Here is a 25547-nt window from a genome sequence, read left to right on the forward strand (position 1 = left end):
TATGTCAAAAATAAGAACATTTTTAATATACAATTAACTGTACAGTTACACATATGTTCATACAGATTAAGATAAATAAATAGAGTAGCATTTTTATAACCAGCCATCTTAAATACTCCAGTTTATCACATTGAAGATTCAAAAACGCAATTAGTCAAGTTCTGTCTGAAATGAAAGAAAAATAATTACTGCCTCTAATTAACAATTCATCTTTTATTTATTTATTTTTTTAACAACACATTTTAAATTGGTAACATTACTCTACCAATATGAACATAAACAATGCTTAACACATATTTCTTCAGTCAACATTCTAAAAGTTTTAAAAGTTACTGGCTACTAACAAAGGCAAATTAAAATGCAATCAATAAGCAAAGAAGTCGCCAAAATGTTATCGTTATTTGCTAAGTTTATTTTAATTAAAAAATATAAACCATACTTTTCACAAGAAAATGTCAAGCTGAAGCATACAACTTGAACCATTAAGTAAAAGAGGCAAATTTCTTAGCCGATGAAAAATTTTAAATGAAAGTTTAAACATCAATATAAGGTAGGATTGCTTGGTTACAGCTTTTGACACTTTAACAAGATATCTTCACTAGTACACTTTTACTAGCAAAAACATCTGTATTATGCTAATATAGCTACTTACTAGCACACTTGAGATATTTTATTACCTTTTTAAAGTTCTTCGTTTTTCAGATTGTGCTTTAAATAAGAATTCAATTTTTATGCTTCAGAATCTAAAAGAGCAGTTTCTGTTGATAATAAAATGTAAAATATGACTTATCTGTAAGCAGTTTTTAAATGAAAATCTATTGCAGTTTTCAAAAAAACTATACCGATTAAAATAAAATAGAATTCTACTACTTAAGACATTAGGTAAATATCTAGATACAAAACTTTGAAAGAAAATACTTCTTGGAGATACTTCAATTCATAGCACATCAACTTCTGTATTAGAAACATTATCCACAATATCATCTGCTAAAGGTGAACTGCCCTCAGACATTTTTTCTGGGTCATTGCAAACAGCAGATGGATCAGAACCCTTTTCAGAACATTCATCTTCAGAACTTGAGGAATTTTTTATTTCATTTTTGATCGGTGATTTCAAAAGTTCTGAAAGAGGAAAAAAATTGATCATATAAAGAGTACAAAATTTACTATTGCTCAATTTTAGAAATTTAAAAGCAACACACACAAAAAAAAGTAAGACACCAGACAAACTATTTCTTAGAGTTTATAGGCAACTTCAGTACAATGTACCACCTTCTGAGAGATTTTTGCAAGCAGAAGCATACACACACACATGTACAAGATTATTTAAGAGGCAATAAAAAGATGAGGGCACTTTTAAATGAAGAAAATGAGATGACATGGCATGGTTCCAGCAGAAAATGTTGACTTCCAACTAAATACACATTTTTTTATTTTTTCAAAATTTTACAGTAAGTTTAAGCATTTTTTAGTATTTCTAACCAAGAAATGATGCACATCATAAATATTTTAGTATTCACAATTTTACTGAACTTAAAATTTTTGAAGCATCTTACAAGCATATTCTACACATTGCACTGAAAGTCGTAAATTCCATGTATACTTAAATTGAAAAGAAAAAGATCAATTGTCACATTCGGGACAGCTGATAACTTGTTTGCTGTTTTTTTATCACTCCTGTGCACAACTTGTGCACATTATGCGCTGCACAAGCAGAACATGATCATATCCTCTATCCAATACACTGGTGTCATATTGGAAAACCACAAAAGTGCTTATGAGGCAAACCAAGGCCTTATTGGGCAACAATCTACTTTTCTAGGACATCAAATCCCTAGAGAATACGACATTACAGAATGACAATTTTCTTTTTGAATTTGCCAACAACATAAATTAGGCTTCAAGAACAACAAACAACTTTTTTTTACTAGTAAACTACAATGAACCATGTAGAAACAAAATTTTTTGCTAACTATGATCAGGTAGTTTTTAACAATACTCTTCCGTAATAACTTTTGCTACACTATTGCCTGATGATTAAAACTGCAAATTGATAATGCTTTATTATCAGTTAGGCTTTCTGATGACGATGAAGTCACAATTTAGTGAATTTTCGGTATGCAACATCAAAAAATAGAGTATATAATAGGTATCCCTATTGGATTACATGGCCATATTTGGTGCAATCATCTTACAAACTCATTGATACCATGAACTCTTCGCGCCACTCCTAGCCTCTTCCAACGGCATCCTAGGGTGCCGCAAAACCCAGTTTGAGAACTCTTGCCCAAGTATAGTAAGGGCAAGTCTGTTTCCCTGTACTTACACTATGCTGGGAGAGAAACAACTTTTACAGAATTAATTTCCTTATCTCAAACTTAACATACAATGAGTTAAGCTATAAAACCTTTATGTCCCCAAAAGCTTTTATTGTCTATTATAAAAAGGGCAAGTTGTTTTCCCTGTTCCTGCCCTACGCTGGAAGAGAAACAACATTTACAGAATTCAATTACTTTTAGTAAAAACTAACATTCATGTGCTTTAGCAATAAAATCTTTATATCTCTCTGCTATTGCTTAGTGCAGCAAGGGCAAGTTGTTTTCTCTGCATGGACACTATACTGGTAAAGAAGCATCTGTTACAGAATTCATTTCTTTAATTGAACCTTTCTAAAAAATGGGTTAAGCTCTAAAACCTTTCTGTCTCTAAAAGCTTGTATTGCCTAGTGCAGCAAGGGCAAGTTGTTTTCGTTGTATTTACACTATGATGGGAGAGAAACAACTTTTACAGAATTTATTCCCTTATTTGAAAGTTAACATATAATGGGTTAAGCTGCAAAAACCTTTATGTCTCCAAAAGCTTTTATTGTCTAGTGTAGCAACGGCAAGTTGTTTTCCCTGTTACTGCACTATGCTGGAAGAGAAACAACATTTACAGAATTTAATTACTTTTAGTAAAAATTAACATTCGTGTGGTTAAGCAATAAAACCTTTATATTTCTGTGTTATTGCCTAGTGTAGCAAGGGCAAGTTGTTTTCCATGTATGGACACTATACTGGTAAAGAAACAACTTTTACAGAATTCATTTCCTTAATTAAATTCCAACTTTTTGAAGAAAATTATAAATTTTAGGCAAATTGCTGGACACCTAAAAATTTTTTAATTGAAATAAATGTTTTTGTAGTACATGTGGGGGGCTATAGGGGCAAGGTTTTATCAACATGAAATTTTGAACTTCCAAAAAAAAGTTTTTTTCGATGATTTACACTTTTAGATGCAAGTTGGCACAATTTTCTGTTCTTCTAATTATATGAAACATATTTTTTCAATTGTTTTGTCATAAAAGGAAAAGAATAAGAGGGTGTGTGATGTGTGACTTGAAATATTGACCTTTTTTTGGCGGGACACCCCTACACCCTATTGGATGTCACCAATATTCACGTTAGAAAGGGGCAAGCAAAGGGTCAACAAGATGGTGGTTTTTAGCTACTAAGTCTTGATTCTGTCAACCTTACCTATTTCACTTCAGTTTCCTGTATCGACATTTAATTTATAAAAAAATGAGCGAATACACAAAATTTAAGATATGTTTAACACTGCGAAATATTTATGTGCAAATTGTTGCTTTGAATAAAAGATAGATACCAAAAGTTACAAGTCCTTAAAAGTTTTAGGTCATCTTTGAATCAGAAGAAAGACAGAGTGGGGGTATTGAGAGGTATCCCCAAGAATTTTCAAAATTGAAGTCTTAAAAACGCAGTTTTAGTTAATCTTTGGCTGTATTACAGATGGCCAGGGGGAGGGGAGGGAAGGGGAATGTTTCAGAATCCAACTCCGGAGAGACTTTTAAAAATCTTATAAAAATGCATTTTTTAGGAATCATATTAAAATTAAAAGAAAAGTGGTTGTGATTTAATCCCTCTAATTATTTTTCAAATATGAAGTCAATTTAAGGGTATCTTTGGTGATGTCAAAAGCAATTCCCCTTACAAATTAGTTTTTAAATTACAATTTTAGTATTTGTAATGTTAAAAAAAAGGAATTTTCAAATGGTCTCTTCGGAAACTTTTTTTTAACGAAGTTCTAAAAACACATTTCAGGATATCTTTGATGAGGTTAGAAGAATGGTCAGAATTCAGGAACTGTTCCAGAAATTTTTTGATATTGAAGTTTCAAACAAGCAATTTTAAGCTATGTGCTGAAATGATTGGGAAAGGGATGTGACTCTCTTTAGAAGTCGTTTGAAATTACAATCCCTAAAACACCATTTTAAGCTTTTTTTTTTTTTTGTCAAATGAGGGGAAATGGTCTCCTCCAGAAACTTTTTGAAATTGAAGTGCCGAAGATTCAATTTCAAACTATATTCGGTGATTTTAAGGATGAAAGTGAAGGTCGGAGTTTAGGGAAGGGCAGTTGTCCCTCTCTCCCACCTCAGCCTACGCTCATGCTCAGCAGTGATTTTTGAGAGTTTAGATTTTTCTGGATTTAGTTTTTTTTTTTAATGTTCAACAGAATATTTATTATCAAATAATTTTTTTTTAATTTATACTTTTAAGTTTCCTACGGGCCAGGAAATAAGTGCTTGCAGGTTGGATTTGACCCGCAGGCCGTAGGTTCTTTGAAAGATTTTATTGCATAGTGTAGCAAGAGTAAGTTGTTTTCCCTGTAATTACACTATCCTAGTAGAGAAACTTTTTTTCAGAATTCTTCCACTTCTATTATAATTTACATACAGGGGATTGAAGCAATAAAACCTTTATATCTCTATTATATTATTATTGCCTAGCGTAGCAAGAGCAAGTTGTTTTCGCTGTATGGAAACTGCATTGGTAAAAAAAAAACACTTTTACAGATTTTTCTTAATTTATTTGAAAATTTACATTTACATTGTTTAAGCAACAAAGCCTCTATATCTCTATTAGGTTTGATTGTCTAGTGCAGGGCTTCTGAAACTAGAATCTCCACTTTCAAAGTAAAGAGCTGCCCTTTGAGCACAACTTTCCGATACCTCATAATAAACTCCTAAAAGATCATGCGCAGGTGACCAAACCATTTGCTGCTTCGGCAAAATCATGTAAACTGTCGTTTTGTGAATGTGAACAATTGATAGACATTACTCCAGACTGCATCTTGAAATCTACCAAACAGGATACTTAGCCCTATTTTTGGTTCCATCTGGAAAGCAAAAAAAGCCAACCACTCATTTTAAAGCATAGCCTTTTGTTCCATTTGCTACAACACACCAAAGCTGTCTAGATGCTGAACATGATATTCAACTCCAGTCATCAATAAGTGAACCCTATGCTACATTGAAATTGCTGCCAAGACAAACTAACTCATCATATTATTTCAATGCTCAATTTGGAATTTTATTTATTCTGTTACTTATTGATTTCTGTCTTTTGAATTTGACCTGCGTACCCCAAACTTTTTCATTGAAGTTAGCACTGAAAACCACTGAACTAGTGCTTCTTTTAAATATTTATGTTCCCCTTTAATTCCTGATGCTGAATTTAATTAAGTTCAATTAACTGCAAAACACAAATATCTGAATACTTTACAGACAGGGGTCCTCACTGAAGCTATAAAGTTTGAGAAATCCAAGTCTGGAGTCGCAAGGACAAGTTGTTTCCCGGTGTTGACATCATGCCGGTAAAGAAACAACTTTACAGAATTTATTTCCTTAATTGAAAATTTACATGCGAGAGGATTAAGCAATAAAATCTTTATATCTCTATTTGGTTTCATAACCTAGTACTGCAAGGGAAAGTTGTTTTCTCTGTATTTACCCTATGCTGGTAAAGAAACAACTTTTAGAGAATTCCTTTACCATCATTGAAAAATTACATACATAAGCAGCTAAGCAATAAAAACCTTTACATCCTTATAAGGTTTTATTGCCTGGTGTAGCAAGGGCAAGTTGTTTTCCCTGTATTGAAACTATTCTTGTAAAGGAAGAACTTTTACAGAATTCATTTACTTTTATTGAAAACTAGCGGTACCCGCACGGCTTTGCCCGTAGTAGAAAACTAAAAGGTCATTTGGTTCGCTTGTATATTTAAAAATAAATAATGGATGATGAATTTCTCGCCAATATGCTATATTCATTTGCTCGCCCATGTAACGATTCCACATTATGATAATTTCATAAGTTACTCGACTTAGTTATGATAATTTGCTCGTTAAAATGTTCTTAAAACTGGAATAGAAAAAGAACAAAATTGAGTTTTTGAAAAATCGCTTCGAGGTGCTCACACTACCAACTAATTCTGTGCCAAATTTCATGAAAATCAGTCAAACGGTCTAGGCGCTATGCGCGTAACAGACATCCACACATCCAGAGACACAGACTTTCAGCTTTATTATTTGTAAAGATTAAACATACAAGCAGCCATAGGCGACTTCCAAATTCCAAATAATTGGACTTTCCTCAGGCTATTTCATAATAATAAAACTTTAAATTGGAAGGAAAAGTCTACAGCGGCCATCTGTCCCGATTTTTGAGGCCATATACCACATTTTTCGGAGGTCATAGAATCGGAAATATTAAAAGCCTATAATGTAGCCCAATTTTAGAAAATTAAAAAAAAAAAAAAAGCTTCAGGGCGCACGCCGCCTTACTCCTCATGCTTCCCCCCCCCCCCCCCGGTGTACCAGCCACCTATGTAAGCAACTAAGCAATAAAACCTTTATATCTTTAAAAGGTTCTATTGTCTGATGTAGTAAAGGCAAGATAAAAATTTTCAAGCCTTAAAAATATTTAGTGTACAAATGAACGTACAATCATTGATCTCTAATTGTAGTTCAGCAATCCTTATTTATACCTTGAAATTTGCTTTGTAACCAAAAAAAAGCGTAAAATTACTTCAAAATAGAAAAGTTTTTTTTTTTTTCATTAAATCACTGAGAATTTTACTGAACAACATTAAAGTTGAATTTTCTTTTATTTTTAAACTAGTGGTACTCGCACGGCTTTGCCCGTAATAGAAAAATTAAAAGGTCTTTTGGTTTGCCTGTATATTTGCAAATAAGGTATGGTGAATCTTCTCGCCAATTGGCTTGTACCCATGTTACGGTTCCACGCTATGATAATTTCGTGTCTCGCCAATTGAATTGTGCCCATGTTACGGTTCCACGGTATGATAATTTCGTAATTTACTTGTCCATCTTATGCTATTTTTGTTCTTAAAAATGAAATAGAAAAAGAACAAAATCGAATTTTCGAAAAATCGCTTTGAGGTGCACACCCCCATGCTACAAACTAACTTTGTGCCAAATTTCATGAAAATCGGCCGAATGGTCTAGGCGCTATGTGCGTCACAGAGATCCAGACATCCTACAGACATCCTCCGGACAGAGAGACTTTCAGCTTTATTATTAGTAAAGATGCATGCAAATAATCTCATTAAGGAACTCACTTTTTGAAAGCTTATTCTTCAGCTTTTGCTTTTTCTTTAACCTGAAAAAAATTTATATTATTAAAATATGAATAAGCTTAAAAGCTGATATTTTCAGAACACAAGTAATATTAATTTTATATAGGAACTATACATGTATATGAAACTTGTTTAAAAGATAAAGTTTGTTTACTGCATTAAAAAATGTTTTATTTTTTAAAAAGCAAAAAATTCCCCTGAATTTATCACATTTTATACAAATAACTTCTTTAAATATAAATAAGATGGTGCTGGCTCTTTTATACACATTACAATGTTAATAAATTGAAAAAAAAAAAAAAACATAATAGCAGCACTTGATGAAATTGTTATAATTGCATCACATACAAATACCATAGATGAAATAAATAATGTAACCCGATGTATAGTCTACAGCTCCAATGAAGAATCGTGACTATACTTTATTTTACAAAGAAACTGAAAAGCATGCATCTGTGTAAAACTTTCAATGGCATTTCTTGCTCATTAAAAGATTGTGTCTTTCCTGTTCCCATAAATATCTATCTATACATTCCTAACTTTTAACAATCAAACTATCTCATATGAAGCAACAAAGTATAACCAGATAATTATTTGAGAAAATAAAATGCTTTGTTCAGGAAAGATCGTATTGCAGGGTTGTGACCATAAAATCAACTTGAGTCAGGTAAAACAGTAATTCATCTCAGGAAAATGCCTATATTAATAATATAATTTGCCTCAGGAAAGCTCTAGTTGTTTTTCAGTTTAGCTCAGAAAATTTCTCGATTTGTCTCAGTCACAATTTCACCTTATACTGAAATAAATGTGTGCTGACACTGTGCAACATTTTTGTTTATTAAGTTCAGTTAATATATAAATATCTTCTTTCTTTAAAAAGTGGAGAAAATCATTTTCATCTTAAAAATTAATCAAAACTTTGAACACAAAAAAATATTACTGAGAAGTGATTTCTAGCAAAACACATGAATAGTGCCTTAAAATTGATTTCAAATGCTTTAGCAAATTCATTTTCAATTTTTTTTCAACACAAGAAGTTTTAAAAACGCCAGTTTAATCCAGTTAAAAGAAAATAAAAATAAATGCTTTGCTTTAAAGTAGCAAAGGTTGATATAACTTTAAACCCTCAAAATAACCAAAATGCTATTAGGATACAAAAGGATTAAAACACTAGACATAGCATGCAATTTTCAAAAAAGCACATTTTCAATGTTCGCTCGATTCTGAAACATATTTAAAAAAAAAATTAAAAATTGGAGATCTTCTTTAAAAATTTGTAAAAATATTTTCACAATAAACCAAACTTTTATAGACCAAAAAATGTTAGTAAGAAAAGTGCTTTCTTCTGACATACATTTGTAACAAATTGAAAATTTATTTCCAATGTGGAACTAGCTTATTTCTGCATTTATTCTAGAACGGAAGCCCTAAGGAGCCGTAGGGAATGGAAAATTAAGAAGTTTGGAGGTTTTAACTTAGTGTACATTATATTCATAAGACATTACAATACATATCATACTACCTTTTAGCTCGTCTTTTTGCAGTTTTTTCGTCTATTTTTCTTTTGTTCTCTTCGAGGCGTTGGCGATATTCCTCATCTAGTTTTTCCTACAAATAAAAATAATCATTCAGAGAATTACAAAAACACTGATTTAAAATTATAATATTTCTCCTCATACCTATGCAATTTACTACAGTAACACCTAGTTACATCACGCATTTGGATATATCCGCTTTTCTATGTATTGTCTCCGGGAATATTAAAAGCATTATATATATATATATATATATAAAATTAAGCAAACAGAATTACAAATATTAAATAAATTATTAATAATTAATGATGATAGAAAGGAAAAATGCAAACAGCTATTAAGTAGGAAAAGATAAAGTATGAATCCAGAGCTCATCAGCCGTGGAGGATTCATTAATTATGGTCAAAAGACCAAAATTTTAACTATGAACTAAAAGAAAATATTTAATGCGCATCTATGGGCTTTTGGTGTGGTCTTTTCAATATTTTTCACTTTTATTATTATTATATATATATATATATATATATATATAGATATATATATATATATATTAAAAACGTGATAATAGGAAAAAATTAGAGTACCATAAACCAGAAGGGCTCGGTACTTGGATTGGACTCCAGTTTATGATGTTTTTGTGAATTAAGTTTTTCGGTCGACCTGGAATGTCTTTGGAACTGTTTTTATGGATGACACACTTATTTATTTGCTTTTTATATTTATGGGCTTGATTTTGTTTTTATTTTTATCGACCAGCATGAAAATGACCCCAATGGACGCGGATTTTACTTTTACACCCGGACACATAGGTAAGACTTTTGATTTTTGCTGGCGGTACGGTGAAGGGACATTATTGATAGCCTTTTTTTCTAATGGCCGAGACGAAACCCCAGTGCTTAGTTTTAGGTCTTTATTCTAAAAATCTGCATTCATTTCACACATGTGGTGCTTTTGCCCAATGTATTCATGAATGTTGACTTTTTCGGAATGGGACATCCTATTCTTAGTTTTAGTATTAAAATTTTTGGTCTTTCGATCATAGGATGAAGTTTCCACTGCTGAAGAGTACTGGAAAATGTTCTACTTCTCAAGAAATGTCTGCTTTTAATAAGCAAAAAAAAAAAAAAAAATGCATGTTTTGAATTCATTGGAAATCACAGCATTTCATGCTGCAACTTTAGGTTCCTAATTCACCAAAAAATTAAGACAAATGTTTGAAATGATAATTTTTTTTTCTCACCTAAAAAAAATTGTGAGCTATTTCTTTTCTAATTGAGAAAGTCATTCTATTACGACAACAAGCTAAATTTGTGATAGGTTCACATACTATTTATTTGTACATAAATAAATCATAGCTTTTATGACATTGGTTATAGCGTGTTTTTTGGATATATCGAGTTTTTTTTTTGCTGTCTCTCAACAAGCACAATATAACAAGGGATTACTGTGTTATTAATACTTAGAACTGTAAGGAATTACTGAAATGAAAAATACTATCTACAACAGATGAGGCATGAAAAAACAAAATTTTATGAGTTTCAATGCAATTGGGAATTAAAACTAAATTATTTGCTCGACAAAGTATTTTTATACTACACTAGCTGAGTCGCTTGGCTTTGCACGCCCTACGTCAAAAATAACAGTTATGTCAAGAGACGTGTTCAACAATCAGGCTTGAACAAAAAAAAAAATCAGTAAAATTTTGTAGCACATTACAGAAAAATAACCAAAAAGAAAACATTTTAAATCCTCCAATTACAGGAAAAGCCTTTAAAACAAAAGCCAGAATTTTATTTGTTCATATTCGAGAAAAAATGGCAGCACAGATCTCCCTTCTCAATGATTTTCTTCACTCTACAAATTTTAATCAAAGCATTGTTATGGAAAGTTGAGATGAAGCACTGAATAATAATTTGAACCGAGGAAAGACTTCAAAAAATAGGGATTTTATGTCAAAATCTAAGTGTCATAATCAAGTTTTAATTGATATCTCCGGTAATTATTATCGGAGGATTACGTTAAATAGCCAAACATAAAGACATGAAGATTACGGATCCATCGATAACTGGTTCGATGGTCAGTTCACTGTCGTTCAAGAGAAGTAACTTGGACATAGATATATATGCTCAGTTTTTAATTATATAAGATTATATCACACCCAGGCAAGGAAAGTGACACAACTCAAAACGAAAAAAACACAAAAGACTTCGAGAAAATTAAGGTTTTATGCAATGGTAGACTTTAGTGGTTTTGTCTCAAATATTACAATGTGCAAAAAAATATAATGATGAGACGGTTCTTTTTTAGTTTTTCTTGTCTAAATTAATAATGCAGGCTTAAAGTTTGAAAAGTTTTCTAATAAATTATGAAAATTTTACGATGTTTCAGTATTGGTAATATCGCTTTTATGCCATCATGCACCAGATATGAAAGCTAACTTTATACGAGTTTTGTGACAAGAAAGACAGTTAAATTTAGATTTTAAATCAGTCTCTAGTGAGTTTTTCTCAAATTTTTAACCGACTTCAAAAAGGAGGCGGTTATATGTTCATACTGAATGTGTTTTTTTTTTGGTCCACTCACAGCATCTCACTAGTAAACTGATTTTGATGATTCTTTTTTAATGGATAGGGGATGGTTCAACTTTGGCTCCATTACTTTGACAATGTTTGTTCTTCAGAAAAAAAGTAATGGGCAAAAAACAGTAAACTTCATGTAGTTTCCCTATTAAATGATTAAGTATAAAACCCATTGTTATAAAAGTTTGTCACCATACAACAATAACAAGGGTATCCATATGCAATTGTAAGGGGGTGGGGGCTCAGATATTTTCCCCATGGTTTAGCAGGATTTGACAGTTTTAATAACTTATATTCATTAACGGCTGAAGAAGAAATGTTTTTATATTTTTGCAAAGAAAAAAGCAAGGAAGTTCTTATTCCCAGGGGGGGCTTGACCCCCCCCCCCATATGTGTGCCCTTGAACAGTAATATAAATGAAAATTGTAAAGAGATTTTTGAATGAAGGCTTCTCTAAAGCAAGCATCAAGTTTCGTCGCCGTAATTGCTCTACAGTGGAGGTAAACTAAGCAAGCCCCTACATATGCGAGTCGACACATCAGCTTAAGTTCAGCCATTTTGGATCGGAGCGCGTGTTTGAGTGGTTGTCTTTTCTGGCAAGTTATCACGTTTGGTGATTTCTCACTGCAAATAATTATTTGCGGCATGTAACTTGCTTATGAAATAAAGTATTATTTTTGGATAATTTGGCAAAACCCGAAACTTTTGCTGTGGTAACCGTTGCTCCGCAACAATGAAAAATCTGATCCAAAATGGAACAACTTAGGCTGATGCGTTGACCTGCATATATATAGAGGTTCTAGGGTAAATCGTTATCGCGACAACAGAGTACTGTCGTAATGGGTAAACCCATTATGAGCGAACCTGACCTGGGAGCGAGGCAATGCTGTGGTTAGGATCTGCATAGCCTTCACAATGCTACCAGGTTAGTTTGCCTCAAATAAAGCAGTATTTTTATCGTTATCATCTATGCAAATAATAGATGATTGGGGCTAAGTAAGGACACACATAACAATATTGCATCACAAGCAATTTGTATGCTGTGAACTGTAAATTAGTTTGGGAAAATGTTAATATTGTTACAAATTCTATAAATAGTAATTATTCTTATGATTAATTTGTTGTAATCTAGCAAATTTGGCGTTTATTTCATTATTTTTCATCTAAAATTATTTTAGTAACGTAAACTGTAAATAGTTTCTTAAAATGCACATACAACCGCCTAACATTCGACTGAAGTATATGGTCCCCGTGTAACATATGTGAATGGAATAAAAAGAAAATACGAGAAGTATTTCGAATTTTGTTGAAACTTTTCTAGTATTTATAAATAGCCTCCGCACGTGATCAAGTTTTAGTTATGCTTTTAGCTATCTGAGATTCGTCTGAGCGTTGCTCTGTTTATTATGAAGCATTACGCTGTGTTTTTTGCAAATTTGGATGAAAATACGTGTGCCATCGTTGAGTACACAGTGTTAATTGATATTTGCCTAATTGCTATGGTGAATTTAGCAGTTATTAACAATATTTCTTGTACATAGTTATAAATAAATCTCCAGTGTTTTTCTCAAGAACTGTCTTCATTCAAAGAAAGTGTGAAGATGTATCACGAACTCTAAACAATGTTTAAATGATCATAATTAAATTAGCACACAAATGAATGTATGAATTTAGTATGGAGCATTTTTATGAAAAAAGTAAGGTGAAGTTTCATGATGGTAAATTCTTACTATTTCTGAAATAAATTTACACTAATAAGAATGAAAAAAATAATTTTGAAAAAAAAAAAAAAAACAACTTCAAAATTACTCTAAAAGGTGAAAAATAATTTTATTCTTTAAACACCATCAATAATACTTTTAAACGTAATTTTTGAAGTTGGCACAAAAACAAAAAGTAAATTTCAGTGTAACCATGGTGCATTCATATTTTTTTCAGAAATCATCCAAATTTAGGAACCAAACATTTATATTGTTGCTCAAATATGTTGTCATCAATGCTTAATGTGTGTGGTATTGAAGAAACTGGGACTGATTGAATTTATAGTTGTAGTTGAGTTATGGCTGTGAATGATTTTATCTATCATTTTTACCCAAACTTCAAAAAATATGTTTAAAAGTATTATCGATGGTGATTAAAGAATAAAATTATTTTCACTTTTCAGAGCAATTTTGAAGTTGGTTCTTTTTTTTTTTTTTTTTTCAAAATTATTTTATGAGTTATTAATTCTTAAGAGTTAGGTACTCAACCGTAAAAAGGAATCTTAACCCATGTAATGAGAATTATTTATTTTTTTTTTTTAAAGAAAGAGGTTAAAAAACATTTATTTGATGGTCTTGATAGAACAGCACATGTTTTTCTTCCATAGTTGGCGCAGTGCTATTTTTATGGGTAAAAAAGTCCTGTAATTCAGTGCATTATCAGGTAAGCAAGCAATTTTTAATTGAATCAAATTTATTTTGACATTTGACATAGTTTGCAAAATTTTAAAATTTTCAAAGCAAAGTAACTTTTTTTGAAAACTTAACGAATGAATTAAATCAAAATTACTGAGACTCCAAGACTACAATGTTGCTAAGTGTCTGAAATTTTTGATAAAATGTTTTAAAACTTTTCCTTTATTTAAAACATGGAAAAATTAAAATAATTCATTATATTGCGAGGGTACATTCATCTTAACATGAATAGATGCTCCATATGGAGTCTTTTTGAATTTAATTTATGTTTATTTCAAACTTTTAGCTGACTTGTACTAGACATTTGAATTTTATTCAGTAATGGAAAAAAAAAGAAATCAGTTACAATAAATTTCGTAATTTCAGCAAATTAAAAAAAAAAACAGCATAGATAAAAGGAATTACCTTTTTAGCTTTCTCATCGATAACTTTCTGTCGAGTATATTCTTTTCTTCTCAAATGCCTATACACGTGAAATTCTCCGCTTCCAGCACCAGCACTTGATCCTAAAGGTGAAATAGGTCACATATGTAAAACTTGTCAGTATTAAACAAAGAATCAGCTCTTAAACAGTGATAACTAAATTTTCATCATCTTTTTAAACCGTGATAATATATTGAAAGGAATAAAAGTTAGAATAAAAGTTAGAGAGTGTGATTGGGCAATCACACTCTCTAACTTTTATTCATGTTACTGTTGGAATAATTTCACTTTTTCATTTACTTAGTCTTCTTTTAAAAATGCTAGTTTCCTCTTTCCTTTTAGTTTTAACTATTGAGCATGTGTTTTATTATGCAAAATGTTTTTTTTTTTAAAGGCAAAATAAAGTTCATTTTAAAAGCTTTTTTAGCATAATTTAGCATGCCACTGAACTTTATAACTGGTTGCCTATGTCTATATAGAGTAAAACAGATTTAGATTTTTTCTTTTTTGACTCTGAATTTTGTTTTTGCTTAAAATTTTTTGACTAGTTTTCAAGATACTTTTGGGGAAATTTGAAGCACTTAATTTTAGCTGGCAGTTTGAATTTCGTATTAATTCTTCATTTTAGCATTGTTTTTTTCCACTTGATTAGTTTTCTATGTTCTTTAATCTTATCAACCGTATTTGTCTCTCATTGAATGACATTTGTTTGTCCTTTTTTTTAAAAATATAAATCAAACATCTTTTATCGTATCTCTTTTACTTGTCTCTAAATGACCAGAACTCACAATACTTCAGATTTCTCAATCCAATTTCTTAATTCCTCTACCATTTCCTAGCATTTACCTGCATGTTCAATTTTGAGAAAATAAATAGATTCACTAACTTTGAAGTTAAACAAAATATTTTACATTTAAATAGTTAATGGTTATTCAAACTTAAACTTTTTACAATAAATTGAAACATGATTAACATAAAATTTCTTTTTCACCTTTTGTACATTTGATTTGTTGGATCACATTGAAATATCATAAATAAGAATGGGAAAAACACTTAAATTTCCACAGAAACTTTTATTGTGGCACAGTACACCACGGGTGCAGAGTATGTCCAATCCGGCGATCTAGGATCCGGGGGAAATTTGAACATCTGGGAAAGCTTGCAGATTCTTTTTTTTTTTTTAATTTTCCGATTTTTTCTCTCAAGTGTCTTTTGAATGCCTTTTCTTCTGCATCACCACTTTTTATATTTTCATTAACTATTTGTTAGATAATGATTTACATTTAATAATAAATATTAGATAGGAAATTTTAATTAAAACTTTATATGTATTTACTTAATTTACTTTTTAGATACCTAGTTCCACAAGTTACCAGTTCTTTCTATTAATTTTAAAGATGCATTTTGTTTTTCTTTTTTTCCAAAATTATCTATATCTATTGTAATGAAAGAATTTTCATCCAAAACATAAAGTATATTGTAAAATTTTGGGGGAATTTTCATATAAATTGGGGGAAATACTGGCAGTAAAAACATTTTCTGCACTCCTGGAGTACACTATACTCCAGGTCCCCTGTACCTACTACTACCCGTTGTTTAACTAGTTAGATGGGCTCTATTAGGTAGCTGTTTTTTTTTAAATTTAGAAAAGGACACCCAGAGGTATTGATTTGGATCGTAAACTAGGAAGACTTTGTGACCTCGACCGATTTAATATGCACCAGTCCCTATTAGCTAACATGGGGGATCTTCAACTGGCTGACATCCAATCTGCTACCCTCAAGTTATGAGTCCAACAGTCCAACGCCCTATCAATCAGGCCTCTACAGCCCTACTGTAGAAGTAAAAATAAATTTTAAAAAATAACTAAATATCCATTAAAAAATACTTGCCCATAACATTTCGAACAAATTCTGGAACAGATAAACCCTTTTTCTCCTTGGACATTTCAGGAATCACAATAGGCTTGGTCTTCATCAATGCAAAAAAAAAAAAAAATTGTTATAAATTTAAACCAAATATTGTCACATTAGTTTTCTGTAAAGCATAGTGCAACAAATGTAAAAAAATAAACATTTGTACCATATTTTTTGATAAATTAAATCATAGTTAAAAAGATGAACAGTGGAAAACAACACTTGCAAGCACATTTCACACGCAAATTTTGAGGAAAACAGACTCCAAACACACCTCCTGGAAACTTTTGTTTTTGCAATGTATAATGCCTTTTAACTCCTAGCAGAATTGAAGGAAACAATGTTTTTACTGAAAAAACCAAAACAATGTTGTTGTTTTTTGCGGGGGGAGGGGGGCGGGATAAGTTGATTTTTTACGTTTATTTTTGTTAACCAAATTTTCATGAGCCCATAACAAATATAAAGTGCAAAATTATATGGACATAATGAATTTAACCTATTTCATGAACATAGGGGGAAAGGGGGCTCCTGTGAACATGGGGTTTATTTAAACATGGTATGTTTTACTAAGATCACTTCAAGCAAAAAATCTGAAAAAATTCTCAAATAAGGACAGTATCAGTTGTACCTTTTGGACAAACATTTAGAGCAATGCGCCATTTTATGTCTCTGTGGTGGCAACTTCTTTGTTTTAGCAGGTGTTGAAAATATTTTAATCAGTCTTTTTCATGTGATAACACTTTAAAAACTAACTGCTAATCTAAATCTAAGTATTAGGAACCATTGCATAAACATTCAAGTAAATTTATGAAAATGTTAAAAATTTTTTATTAAAAATTATTTATTTTTATGAGTTAGCTCTAAAGTAGACGATAAAGCACTTGTGAACACAATATCTAGGGGCACGAATGAACAGTTTTAGTAGCTACTCGCCTTAATATTATTATTAGTATAGGGTATTGTAAGATAAAAAATGTATAAATACTTATAATTATTATTTTCCTATAATTTTTTTAAATTTATTGTTAATTGTTATTCATATTACTAAGAATATATTTATTTATCTTTATTATTTCTATTTTTAAAAATATTTTGTTACTAAATAGTTGATCAATATTTTAATGTTATACAGTACTTGCAGGAGAAATAAAAAGACAGAAACCATTTTCATTTAATTAAAAACTAAAGTTCAAAATTATTTTAAAATACATTATCAAACAATATATGAAGCTTAAAAGCAAAATCTATATAGAATAACCTTTACATAACAAAAAATAATTTTTATTATACAGTTGGTAAAAGTTTTTTTTTAGTCTATTCAGTGATTAGAACAGGCTACAAGACTTTTAGAATTTCAGTGAGCAGTTATATAGTCGGGAAAAAATTATTTCATAATGAAACATCTACTGTACAATTGAAACTGACGCAGAATAAGTTACAAACCCCTACAATGTATTTGTTTTTTAGGTATTAGCTTATATAGGTATTCGCTAATGCTCACCAACTCCCGAAGATTGCTTTGCAATCTTATTTGATTTGCAAAGATTTAAATCGTCAATTAAAAAGAAACAGATTAAAAATGCATTATGAGCTCCCTTTGGATCAAAAAGCCCTCCTTCCCCGGGTTTCAAAATAACTTGCTCCGACTTGCAGAGCCGTAAGGGCTAAGGGACTCCTGAGCATTGAAAAACTGCAGTTTTGTACGCTTGAAAAGTTGCCTTCATATTTGTGGTCTCTAGTATTATATTTTGCTCTTTAGCTCTGGGCTTGAACTGAGTTGAGTCTAAGATTTTCCGTTAAACTCGAACCCCTTAAAGTTTGTGATTAAAAAACACGAAACTTGCGAATCGAAAAGACGTAACTATGGCAATGCCAAATAAAACATCATCAACAATTTTAATGGAGATGATATTATTTAAACTTTATTTTTAACGTCTTGTAACTTTTTTCTCTTTTGGAGATAGAAACTTAGTTTTTAAACCATAGGTCGAGTTAGATCTGGAGCACAAAAAGTCGCTCTTTCCAGTGGTGTCAAAAAGAAAACTGTGGGACAATTCCTTTGCTTTTTACTGATGGATTTAAGGAAGAAAGTTGAGCCTAAATTTTAGCTAAGCCTAAAAAAGTTCGAGCTAAATATGCAAATAACTCCCGCCGTATTTATGTTAGAGCATTGAAACAAATTGTGTAAAACACGGTAAATTCTACCTGTCCCAACAATATTTAATATTAATATGTGCAAGTCATTTTTCACCCCTTTAATAGGCAATAATTGATAAATTTATAATAAATTGATAATATTCTCTGAAAAACAAAGAAGTGCAAAAAACTGTTCACATGTGCCCCCTTACCCCCTATATGTACATGATATATTTCACACTGAGCAAAATCAAAGTAACAACGTATTATTTGCAAGAACACTACAACAATTCATGATGTTTTCTAGCTCATTTATTGATTTTTTGGTTAAAATTTTGGCATGTTTAGATCAAGTCTAACATTTCCTTTCCCCCTGTACAAGTTTTTGTCCTCATGCATAAAATAAATTTTAGAACTATAATTTTTGTGAATGGTAACGAACATACTATTTTTGGACAAGACTTTCAATAGAAGGCTAGTGTTGATCAAAATTCTCTGATTTACTATATCTCACAAGTGAAAAAATATTTTTTCTTACAGACTTAAGTGTACTATGATTCAAAAACAATCAAAACTTGGAAAGAATTTTTTTTTATTATAATGATAAAAATATTTTGTATCGGTAACGGACATACCAACAGTGGTAACAGATTTCCAAAAGATTAATATTAGGAATGAAAATAATTGATAAAAATGTGTGTATGATTTAATTAAAAGTTTAATACAGGATTTAAAAATGATGTCGAACTTGGTTGTCAATAATTGAAACATCAAATAGATCCATAGTATCAACCAGTATCATAATAAAGTAGCAAATGGAATGAATATATTCCGGTTCTTTGTCTATAAATATCTCACTGTTTTTAGTTTTCTTTAAATATTGCACCCCATACCCAACCTCCCTTCACTTCTGATTTGTAAGTTCAGTTATGAATAACAGTTCTTTGCATTTATAGTTGCAATTTCAACATTGACTAAATGATCCTAATTTTTTAGTATTAGGATCATTTTCATCCTATTCACTCTATCCCGTTTAATTTTGCACTCTTTCTGTTTATCAATTCCTGAAGATCCATCAGGTACAAGGATTTGATAGTCTTTTATAGTTTATGTTATATAGTCTTAGGATATTATTGACAGCTGTTATAGAGCCTCAAAATCTGGAATTACAACATATTAATTATGCATTTTTGAATTGACCTTTATTGCAAGTGAAACAAATTCAGAAGCAGCATTAACTATGCCTTGAACTTGAAGCCCCCCCCCTCCTCTTTTGCCGTTTAACATTACTTTCCTAAGAAAAAATACAAAATAGTTTCAAATGATTTTGAGAAGGTTTAATTTTTCAAATATGTGAAATTCAACATCAAAATGTTTTGTTTAAGTTTCTGAGAAGAAATTTCATCTGAAAAGATTCACTCTTCAATATCTGAGATAGGTATAAACTCTTAGTTTTTCCATAATCTAAACAGTCAGAAACAATCACATAGGATTCATGCATATCTAGTGTACACAGGGTTGGCTTTCTGCCGGCAGAAACTAGTTTTTGCCGTGCCAGTGGCAGAAACTGGTTATAACCGGTTAAAATCGGCAGAAACTGGCAAAAACATGTTAAAAAACTAAGGTAATTACTTAATGATATATGTTTAAACTAGAAAATTAAACTTCATTTCATAATTGTAAAAAATAAAATGTTATGCTAGTGCTCTTCATTTAGTTCAAAAAGGGAACTTTTCAATTGCGGATGCTCGTAATATTTGAATTAATCTAACAAAGGACAAAAATCATATGGGTTCTTAGGACAGAGCAGGGACATACAGAATTAAACTGGCATTACTGTTTGTAATTTGCTCGCAAATAAGTTTCATCAAAGTTGCTTGTGATTGAAATTATCATGTGCTTCAAGTGTCAAATGACGAAAGTGAAGAAAGTGTCAAATTTTACTTTCCAATATTAATCTAAATTTTGTACCTAATATCACAGTTTTGCAAAACAAATTGGCCCCACTTCTCGAAACTCATTTTTCCAGTCGAATTTTTACCACTACCTAGTTACTACATGATGGAAAAGTTAAAAAAAATAGGGTCTGGTGGGGGAAAGTGGTCAATGGGGAAAGTGGTCATAATTCAAATAAATGGCTATAGCTTGGAAATTAATGTTCGAATAAATGTGAAAATTTTATTTTAGGCTAGTGCATTTATAAACTATATTTTGAATACAAATTTTACAACTGGCAAAATTTTATTTGGTAAAAAAAAATATTTTGTGTAAATATGAAAATTCTTAAAATCTAAACACCTTTTTTAACTTCCTTGGGAAATTTTGTTTGTTAGAATTATGAACAGATTGACTGTACAGGAAGCTTCCTACATGTCTCAAGAACTCTTACTCATTAGCAGTTAGCTGAATCTATTTTGAATAATTTGTTAGAACAATTTAAGTAAGATGGGTGTAAAGTGGTCATAATATTAGGCTTAACGAATATTGTTCTTCTAAAGTCACTAAATCTTTAAGTATAAGGCAGATATACATTAAATATTAATTTCACTTAATATGTATTGTTTTTACAATAAACAGGGTTAAATATACGAGTATATGTGTATGTATACGCATATACTCGTGTAGGCACTTATATATACATATTCACATAAATCATAAATGCACCAATAAACACGTATTTGGGTACCTGCAAGTATTTTTTATCTATACAGATATACATTGACTATACACATATATTCCCGCTTATATGCTCGTATATATATGAACAATTATATACTCAGGGAGACACGTATATACGCGTACATACTCGAGTAGACACTTGCATACAAGCATATGATATACATGTATACAGGGTGAGTCTAAACTTTTGGTCAAATTATTAAAAGGTGTTAGACGGGAGGATAAGAAGCAAGAATCATAAGAAACATCCAGAATCAAACTCAAGGCTGAAGCGCTACATGCACGCAAAGCCAGAAACTGATGGATGCAAAACATGTCACACATTTATTACACAAAGACAATTTTACACAACATTTTAGGTTTTAAGAAAATTTTAAAGTTATTGATGAAATTTGCGGCCGGCAGCTGTAATACATGCATCGCAAAATCACTCTGTTGCAATTACGAGACTTTTGAAAAACTTTCATCAGTCGCTGCACCTTCGTTGCGATGCGTGTATTAGAACTACTGCAGGCCGTAACTTTAAACAACTGCTCTAAATATGTCTTAAAAACTAAAATGTTGGGTAAAATCATCTTTGTATAACAAATTTGTGACCTGTTTTGCTAACGTCAGTTTCTGACCTTTTGTGCATGTAGCGCGTCAGCGACCATAAGTTCCTTATGATTCTTCGCTTCTTATCCTCCCCTTTCACACCACTTAGATTTTGAAAAAAATTTCAAAATCTCCTCCTTCCTTTCATTCTGTAAGCATACATGTATATTAGCGGATATACTCGTGGATATACGTGAATACATGTACTGGTGTATACACGTAAATGCACGTATATACGTCTAACAGGTATATAATCGTGTTTACACGTAAACATACGAATATACTCGTGCTTTCATATATATTTACGTAAGTAGACACGTACAAACACGCACTGGATATATCCACGAATTAACTCGTGTATACTCGTATAAGTATGTATGTACACTTATATATGCGTATATACGTCGACTCGAGATACAAGCGCAAAACACGCATATGATGTTCTTTTCTACAGTTTACACACATATACACGTGATACGTATATACTCGTATAAACAACGTATACACTCCTATAGGTAATCACGTATACATGCGTGAGTATATACGTGTATATACTTGAGTAGGCATGTGCATGCATCTGATGTATACATGTATCTATTCATATATGAGCATGTTTACTCATGTCTACACGACACGTATAGTAGACTCGTGTATACCCGTATATACTCGTACATATACTTGTAACTATTAAAATAACCGAAATATACAAAAATTAGGGTTATTTGTAACGGTTTTGCAGTTTTTTAAAACTATGACCACTTTCCCCCATCCCATGGGGTAAAGTGGTCATAAATACAAAGGGAAATGAAAGTGTTATAAAACTACTTAAATTCAATATTTTTTTCCTGGAATGCAATGTACTGTGTTCTTTAATAATACAATGTAAAATAACAACAAAAAAAGTTGAAGTGTTTAAAGAATTTATTGTTTTTATTATCCACCTAAGTTGAAAACCTACGATTTTATGACCACTTTACCCCACCAGACCCTATACAATTTGAAAGTTTCATGAATATTGCTTGTTCCTTGATGCATTGCCTGCTAGCTCTTCTGTTGCAAGAATATTCTAAAGTTTCTCATTCGTGCATAGTAAATTGAGAAACTATTTGGATTTTTGGAACCACCTTTTCCAAAAAGCAACTGCAGGGTCTAAACAATGTAACATTTGATTCTGAATTGTGTTAATATTGTAAATTAAACTGTGCTTTGGTTAACAATTAATTATTTTTTCCATGCATTTTCTACTGTGTGTCAGTAGTTTTTTTTTTTTTTTTTTGAGAGAGAGAGTTATTGCCACTTTCTGCTGAAAATGTAGCAGAAAGTGGTTTTTGCCATGCCGGTTTTAACCGGTTTCTACCAGTGGTTTTAACCGCCCCGGCAGAAACTTGCCAGCCCTGAGTGTACATAAAGTATTTCGAGGATTAGCCCAGTAAGCACTTTGAATTTTCTTTGGACTTTTAACTAAAATTTAAGAAATCCACCTGTGAAACAACTTTGTTCACATGCAAAATATAAAATTTAATATATCCACCTGTGACACAACTTTGTTCACATGCACTTTGCTTTACAAATTTTCTGTACTTTAATCGTGTTTACCATACACATGAATTAAGGATGGCTTTAGTTGCTTTTGCAGTAATTTGAACTGAAAATCATTTCAAGAGCAAGAATGATAAATCAATATTAAAAACATTACCAAGATTTAAAAAAAAACCAACATTTTTTATCTCTATTTTTTTTTTTTTTTTTTTTTTTGAATCATAAAACTAAAAAAAATCTAAATCTACTTTTTTGTCCTGATCCTATTCATATTTTTTAAATTTTAAAATCAAAGAATTGATGTGATTTGATAAAAACAAAAGCTTTACATATTTAGAATATAAAAATAATCTAAAACCATTTAAAAATGTAAAATCTAAAAATGCCGTTATTATTGATTTTAACCCAATTCTTTTCATAAAGCAATAATTATTTTTCAATATAATGTTATTCAACTGAAACAAAAAGTAAGCCGACAATTTGGGAGTTTTGTGATAAAAAATAAATTAATAGGGTTATTTTAAACCAAAATTAGTAATGGACGTACCAAAATAATTCAGAAAAAAATTCCTAAGCATTTTCAGACATATTAAATCCATTGTTAAAAGAGTTTTCTGAAATATTCAAAACCTTTGAATATTACGCAAATAAGACAGATGAAAAAAAATACATTTGAAAATTTCCTTTTTAAGTACCTAGTTCCTAACCAATTGATAGATGCTTAAACATGAACTCAAAATCAAAAATCTATTGCAAGTATAAGCATTATCAACACATTTTCAAAATCTGCAAGTTTTCACCTTTAAAATGAGGTATCATTCAAGTTTTTACAGCAAATTTGAATTTGGAGAAAAAATTTAATTTCAGATGATCTTGCCCCAATACATAACTCCATTTTACACCATAAATCCAAATTGTTTTTAATTTTATAAATTGAGATCATCTTTTATTTAAAAAAATAGTGTTTTATAGTAGACCCTCGTTTTACGCGGTTTAAGATTTGACATCTTTATTTTATTTTACGCAGATGAGTTTCAGTTCTACGGGGATGTGGCAATGCAAACAGATAACATTTTCCTCTTATTCAAAATTCAAACTCCTAAAGATTGCAGAATATGTGTAATCAATTGCATTTTGGCTGGGGTGCAAGGCAAATGCTCCGGTTAGGTGGGCAGCCAAACGCGGAACCACTAGTGCTTGGTTCCCAAGTGCACTTGGTACTCATTTTATCGACCCACTGAAAGGATGAACTGCTGAGTCAACCATGCCCAAGCCAGGAATAGAACCCGGGCCTGTTCCGTAGGAATGCAAAGCTCTACCACTGTGTCACTGAGCTTAGCATTATGTGCATTAAAATTGGCTATTAGATGTAAGCACAAAAAAAAAAAAAAAAAGTACATTCTGAAAATTGGTCTTTTTGGAAAGTAAGAGAGAAAAAAAAAGCTTAATTATTTTTAAACTAGTTGGTTAAAACCACCCAAACTGACCTCCCAGATAGATATTTTTTACAAATCACAGAACAACACTATGTTCCCTAATCTATTATACAAGGAATAAGAAAAAACATTGGCAAATAATAATAATATTAATAAATAAAATAAAATAAAACAACAAATGAGTCACTCACACTAATTTAATTTCGATTTAAGAATTTTAGCCAGCCTAAGATTTCTTTCAAAGAAATTAAAAAGCACATTATTGTTCTCTAACAGATGATTCACTTCATGCGGAAATATCAAGCAGAACTCAAAAAACAGGTTTTATATTTCCTTGTAACAATGGCAGAGTACTCATCTATTAATACCACTAAAGCAAATGCAATATAAAATTCTTCGAATAAAGAACACAAATACATATTGAATTCTTACCGGATTGGCCATCAATCTTTCAAGTTTTATTTTTTGAAAGTCCATCGCAGTTTTCGGAACAAATGGTCGTTGCTCCTCACTCATATTTATAACTAAATGCAAATTACACTTAATGAAAATATATAAAAATTTTATGTAAAAATGCAGGCAACAAATCAATAGAGAAAACCTGAACAAGAATTGAGAAGTGAACGATACAGAAGATTCATCATAGATCAGAAGAGAGAATGCAAGTTGTTTGTAAACCATGGTACAGATGTTGCCAAACCTAAACGCAGACCGCAGCGTGAATGAAGCAGAAATGAAGCATAAAGATGTAAATCTTCCTCAAAGGATTGAAAAGACGTTCTACAAGGAAAAACTTCTTAATAACAATTCGTGTAATA

General features: G+C 31.0%; 1 protein-coding gene across 4 annotated transcripts; it reads right to left on the reverse strand.

Annotated features, from left to right (window-relative positions):
* Positions 1 to 25494, reverse strand: LOC129217493 (PRKR-interacting protein 1 homolog). 4 transcript variants are annotated; one of them, XR_008580218.1, is made up of 7 exons: positions 25162 to 25494; positions 16322 to 16400; positions 14412 to 14512; positions 8959 to 9044; positions 7419 to 7459; positions 678 to 1122; positions 1 to 165 (listed from the first exon to the last, which is right to left on the reverse strand). XR_008580218.1 is itself a non-coding variant. In XM_054851802.1 (7 exons), exons 1-6 carry the CDS (start codon positions 25408 to 25410, stop codon positions 938 to 940), a joined length of 741 nt encoding a protein of 246 aa, XP_054707777.1. In that variant the 5' UTR covers positions 25411 to 25494; the 3' UTR covers positions 1 to 165; positions 932 to 937. The 4 variants fall into 4 exon arrangements, 3 of the variants coding, with proteins under 3 accessions (XP_054707777.1, XP_054707775.1, XP_054707776.1); XM_054851802.1 differs by having other exon boundaries at positions 932 to 1122; XM_054851800.1 differs by having other exon boundaries at positions 919 to 1122.
* Between the last annotated feature and the right edge of the window lie 53 nt (positions 25495 to 25547).

This window comes from Uloborus diversus, chromosome 2, assembly GCF_026930045.1.
Source record: "Uloborus diversus isolate 005 chromosome 2, Udiv.v.3.1, whole genome shotgun sequence".
Lineage (NCBI taxonomy): Eukaryota > Metazoa > Arthropoda > Arachnida > Araneae > Uloboridae > Uloborus > Uloborus diversus.